Consider the following 6,066-nt stretch of genomic DNA (forward strand, 5'->3'; position numbering starts at 1 on the left):
TCCTCCTCCTCCTCCTCCTCCTCCTCCTCCTCCGTCTCCCTCTAACCCACCCCTCACAGGAGCCTCAGGCCAGGGCCTGCTCAGGCAGAACCGAATGCCACTCCCAACCTTGTGCTTACCCTTCCTAGTCCCTTGCACTGCCCAGCAAAGCTGACCCAAACAGGCCCCTTGTGGTGGATAGAGAGGGTGCTTCCTCTCCTCCATGCTTTAAGGAACAAGGGACCTTCCTTCATGTGCCTTAAGCCACGAGGATCCCCTGAGGCTGATAAGAAAGAACCTTCTGGCACAGTTTAAGGGCACCAAGATCGCATAGTCTCACCCCCTCCCCTAGTTCTCATCCCCTGCTCAGTATATCTCCCTTGATTTCCAAGGTCTTTGGCTTCGTTCAGACCTTGACGGGCTCTGAGGACCAAGCGCGCCTCTTCAAAGACGAGGTAAGGTACCAGTGCAGAGAGACAGAGATGAAGTCATGGCCACTGAGCCAGCAAGAAACCGTTCCCCTCTCCAGCATTCCCTGAGCCCGAGAGAGACCTCTGACCAATCAGAGCCACCCATATCTGTGGGAGAAATCTTGTAGGGACTGTGGCCCATCTTGGGGATACTGTGTTCAGATTCTCCTTAGGAAAGAATCTGTTTGCTCTTGTGCTTTCTGCCCAGGGCTGTTTGAATTGAAGCATTTCACAGATTGGGGTGCTGGGGGGAGAACACAGCTTCAAGCAGGCTGAGCAGCTACTCCGATCCTCAGCCTCGTCCCTACCACTGAGCCCAAAGGAGATATCGGGTGGCATAGGTGTAGGTGTTTGCTGGAGAGAGTCTAACACAGTACAACACCCTTAGATATTGCTTAGGAAAGATGTGAAGCCAGGAGTTACAGGGAAGAGAGTGCCAGGTTTGAAGGCAGTCTAGGCTGGAACCCTACTTCTCCCAGTTTGAGCATCTTGTCTCCGAGCACACATCTCCCTGGTTTTATGACGGAGGTAGAGAGAGCGCACTGTGGGCTGCCTTGCAAGTCATTATGAACTTGGGAAAGAAGGAGTGAGTCTTCACTGCAGTAGATCTAGCAGGAACCTATCCCGGGCACGTGTGTACATCCATCTGGCAGCCTTGCAGAGTCAAATAGAAATCCCACCACTCTACCAAAAGCCCAGTATGGGGGAGACCTCTATAAGTGGTAGCCTGACTTTTGTGCGCAGTTGTCCTTAAATAAAGATTTTTATTTGCGACTCTTTTAATTTGTAGAGTTTGAAACTGGAAGGAGCCCTTGAGTATGTTTAAGGCCTCCTTCCAAAACAACAGAGGCATTCCCCTGCAGCAGCACAGTGTGGTCTCTGGTCTTACCCCTATATTGCCCATCTTATCTATGCTCTCTAGGTATGAGTTCAGACGGACTCCTACTTCTAGAACGTTCTGACCAACATAGAGTAAATGCATTGAGCTCCTTCTCCCTGGGATGGGTTTTTTTATTTTTTTATTTTTTTCATTGCTTAGGGGTTTGGTTTGGTTTGGTTTTGGTGCTTGGAGTTCAGCCCCAAGCTTCTTGCATGCTAAGACCGTCCTTTACCACTGCTCAGTAGCAAAGTCCTCCACCCACCCACCCACCCACCCCAGATAACCAAGGTGAATAGCCATTGCCACCCATTTTATGAAGCACATGGACTTGAGTCCACTTCCATTAAGACAGAATATCCCCCATCATACCAGAAAGTTCTGCCTCAGCCCCTTCTGGTCAGGCCTCACCCCAAAACATAACCACTATAGATCGTCATATGTATATTTTTTTTTAGCACTGTGGATTTATAGATTGGCTTTGCCTGTTCTTGAGTGGGATTGGACGGCCAGTGCTCTCTGGGTCTCTCTTCGTTCCCTGTAGTGTTATGGGGGTGCATTGTGTAGTGCTGCATACACTCAGAGTTTTTCTCCACGTAATGCTCAAGATGGCAGCTCTCCTGGCCATGGACATTTAAAGGTTTCCCTCTCTCTGAGTCCCATGCCTCACAAGCCCTTTCCCTACCTTCTCCCCACCCCCACCCCCACTCCCTCCCCGCAGCTGGCTTTGGGGACTGGAATGCGCACTTCCCAGCCTTTCACACACTTCCTCCATCTGTCTGGGGATGAGGCTGTTGGAAGTAAATTGCAGGTGTCAAGGTCTTTCACCTCTGGTCACTGTGACTCGTGACTTTTAAACAACGCTGTTATTGCGAAAGCAAGCAATCAGTGCTAGCTTCTCCTACTGACTGACCGGCCACGCCCTGCCCATCCCTACATTTCCTGTCACCTCAGAAGGTTTTTTAAAAATCGTTCTTGAGCCCAAATAAGGACCATATCAATTATTTCAGGTGTTTTGCAGCCCTTCAATATCTCCCGTTCTAGGAGAGTATTATCTTGTCTCTCACTCTCTCTCTTTTTTTTTTTCCCTTGTGACATTTTTTTAAAAGTCTCGGAGTCAAGCAAGTTGGCTAATGAGCAGGTAAAGGTGCCTGGCACCAAGCTTGAAGACCTGAGTTTGATCCCCGAGACTCCCATAATGGAAAGAGAGCGCTGACTCCCGGAAATTGCCCTCTGGCCCCCACATGCATGTAGTAAAGTGCACACACATCCAACATCAACACTCACACTCGTACATACACAAAGTAAATAACTTTAATAGAAAAAGGTTTACAACTAGAAATCAGATCCAAAGGCTTGTTTGCATTCAAGTGTTCTCCATCTCTCTGATATGGGGGCAGGAATAGGTCAGAGGTTACAGTGATCCCCATGGGATAGCCCTCAAAATCCCCAGCTTGCTATTAGTCACACTGAGCTTGACAGGAGGGTCCCCACGGGCAGCTGTGGGGTTTCTGTTGTCTTTGTTTTTGTTTGTCTTTGCCCTATTTTGGCTCCGGGCGGTTCACAAATGCTAGATCCCACGTGTAGATATGGAGGCCGTTGCCCTGGTTACAAAATGAGTCCAGGCAGTGGTTTTAAAGCTGATGACTAATGAATGAAGCTGCTCAGACCAGGAGCCAGGATGGCTCCTGAGGCGGGCGTGCGGCCTGTGCGACGACATCCTGGGGCCCTGTGCTTAGAAGGACCTGGCAGTTGGCTTGGTGCTCTGCTGTCACTATTTTGAAATTCTTCCTAACTTTCAAACAAGGGGCTCCGAGTTGTCGTTTGGTAGCGAGCCCCGCAACTGTGTCAGCAGCAACTGTTTTCTCGAAGCTACTGTCTGTAAGGGCTCCAAAGACGCTTTTCCAGTGTAGATGTCTGATACAGAGCAGTCGGCAGAATGACAAAGAAAAGCTGTATGTGTGTGGCGCGGGGACCAGGCTTCTTGCTTTCCTTCTCGCCCCCATTGTTGTCTTCCTTCTCTCCTTTTTCCCTCCCTCGTCTTTTCTTTTCGCCCTCCCTCTTCCTCCTCTACCCACCATGTGCCCTTTCTCCCCTCCCCACACTTCCCACCATATCTGCCCCTACCTTCCTTTTCACCTCGCCCCCCCCACATACCTTTCCCCCTCTCCTCCAACCTCCTCCTCACTCTCCCACTCCCCCCCCTCAGATGATTGACGGCGAGGCCTTCCTTTTGCTGACACAGGCGGACATTGTGAAGATCATGAGTGTCAAGCTGGGCCCAGCCTTGAAGATCTATAACGCCATTCTCATGTTCAAAACCACTGATGATGCCTTTAAGTGACTGGTGGGGAGGGGGAGGGGGGCTCCTCCCATCCTCACTGGGCTCCCTCAGCAAATGGTGCTTCTCTCCCAACTTGAGTTCTGCACCCTTGCCCTCACTGTCTGATTAGGTGCTTGGGAGCAGAGGAACCGGGGAAGCAGGTCTCAGCCCTCAGTCCTGGAGTTCATTTGCCTCCAGTTACCCCGGGGAAGGTGTGACTTAACCGAGACCTGACTGAGATAAGGGCCGCAGGTATCCTGGCTAGGGTAGCCTGCATCTTTAGCCACCTTGGTTATTGTCTTAGGAATTAGGAGGAGCTAAGTAGGGTAGGCATCCTCTATTCAGACCTATGTCGCTCTTTGGCATCTCTATGTTCTTTCTCCTCCTTGGCCCATCTCCTCCTATGAAGAACTGACCATGACCTTGGCATACACATTTACACAAAAGGCGTCTCCCTCCCTGTCCGCTGTTGGCTGTATACCCTTGCTCCCCGTTCATGGTCCAGCCAGGCCCCGTGGCTCTTCCCCTGTAGATGCTTAAGTCTCAGAAATATGGGAGCATCCTACTAGGAGCTTCTGGCTGTCTTTCCCCTTTTGCCTCTAGGCAGAGATTGAGAGCCCAGGCACCACTTTCCTGAACACGTTCAGTTCAGGATCACGCAGCATTGAAGTGGGCAGTAAGGAGTGAGCAGATGGTTAGAGCCCATGTTCTGACAAGCAGGGCCTAAGTTCCCTGATGCTGTCTCTGTTGGGTGTGGGGGAGATGAAGTCTGCCCTGGCAAGCAGTCCAGACTAGGACATCAGACACATTGGGGTCTTTGACCGGAAGAGTAGCTCCAGAAAGCGTGATGGCGGTATCATTTTCTCTGGCTGTAGCTCTCAGCCAAGATACTGCACATGAGGGAGAGGCCCCTGCCAGCCCATCCCCCTGCCAGGAGGGTGTAGCATTGGCTAGCACACAACCCCTATGACATCACATTCACTCTGACCCTTAAACATTTCTCATTCTGCTCTGAGTCTAACGAAAGCCACTTAGAGTTGGAAAGGTTCTCTCTCCTGTCTCTGACCTACCTGGCCCTTCTTGCCAGTCTCCAACAGTCTCTCACTGCCAGCTAGGTTCCTGCTGGAGCTCTGGGACTCGTCGAACCTTTCTGTCCAAGTGGAGGTTCGGCCTCCACTCAATTACTGCCAAACCCACCTCCCAGCCTAAGTGGGGAGGGAACCGCCCCTCCAGTAGGTGAGAGCCAGTGCCAGGCTTCAGTTCATCTGGTGCTGAGGTGGACCTATAGGCTACAGAGCAGGGTTGTCCCCCAGTCCAGTATACTTATAGGTCATGTGGTATGTATGTGTCTTTCCGTGTGTGTGTGTGTGTGTGTGTGTGTGTGTTTGTGTGTACACGTGTTGGTCACTCAACAGTATCTGTCAGGTGCCGGTGTGAGGTGCAGTACTGGGGATATGAAGGGCTACTGTTAAACTACGAGGCTTTATTATTTCCTCAGAAATGGGAAGCCAAAAAGTCCCGCTGATTTCCTGTTTCAGCACTTTGGGGACCTCCCTTCCCTAGGGCAGACAGCTTCTGGGGGGCAGCCAAGTGTCACCCAGCTAGCCTGGCAGAGGCTCAGGTTCCCTTTCCCTTTCAGCCCTCAGGGGTAACTTTCCGGGAGGACACTGGGCAAGGCCAGCCAAGCAGGGAGGGAGGGCTAGGTTGACAGATATGGCATCACTGCCCCATTTGCTGGAAGTAAAGAGGAGCCAATCTCTCCAGTCCTGATTGTCTGGAAAACTGCCACCCCCTGGCCTTTAGTCCACCCTGCCACACACTGACTTGTCTGAGACAGCAACAGATGTTCTGTGTTCTTGACTGGAGCTGTGAACCACACAGCTCCCAAGCAAAGGGACTGCACAGCCTTTGCCGTGCAGCTCTGCCAGTGATGGTTGCCTGTGGGAGAGACCAGACGGACCAACGGCCTTGGAGAAGAAGACTCGAAGCCTCCCAACTCAAGGCCACACCCCTGCTGCACTAATATCAGAAACCAAATCTTAAAAAGTGAAAAGAAATATGCCTGCCAAGCATCCCCCCACACGTCCACCCCACTGGGTCCCCACTGCACCCGAGCCTGGGAGCACAGGCCATGGGTGGCCATCTCTGTCACTTGTGCCCTGGTCTCTAGCAGCAGGGACTACTTACACTTTGTCCCCACCAGGCTTGTCCAGCCGCTGCCCAGCCATGGCAGTGATGAACTTTGTTTAATTTCTGAGACAGAGAGAATGGTTCCAGAGTGTGAAAATGAAACCTGTTTGCACCTTCATTCACACGTACTGTGATGGGGTTACTTTTGTTTACTTTTCTGTATGTGTGTGTATGTCTGTGTATATGTGTGTGTGTGTGTGTGTGTGTGTGTGAGAGAGAGAGAGAGA

General features: G+C 51.4%; 1 protein-coding gene across 1 annotated transcript in view; it reads left to right on the forward strand.

Moving 5' to 3' along the window:
* L3mbtl1 (L3MBTL histone methyl-lysine binding protein 1) overlaps positions 1–4,871 on the forward strand; it is a 29,406-nt gene extending 24,535 nt beyond the window's left edge. The window contains exons 21-22 of the mRNA XM_029535715.1: positions 372–434; positions 3,536–4,871. Coding sequence (XP_029391575.1) covers positions 372–434; positions 3,536–3,670 — 198 coding nt within the window. The 3' untranslated portion in view covers positions 3,671–4,871. The remainder of the gene's footprint in view (positions 1–371; positions 435–3,535) is intronic.
* Positions 4,872–6,066: the final 1,195 nt, after the last annotated feature.

This window comes from Mus pahari, chromosome 3 (genome assembly GCF_900095145.1).
Source record: "Mus pahari chromosome 3, PAHARI_EIJ_v1.1, whole genome shotgun sequence".
Taxonomy (NCBI): domain Eukaryota; kingdom Metazoa; phylum Chordata; class Mammalia; order Rodentia; family Muridae; genus Mus; species Mus pahari.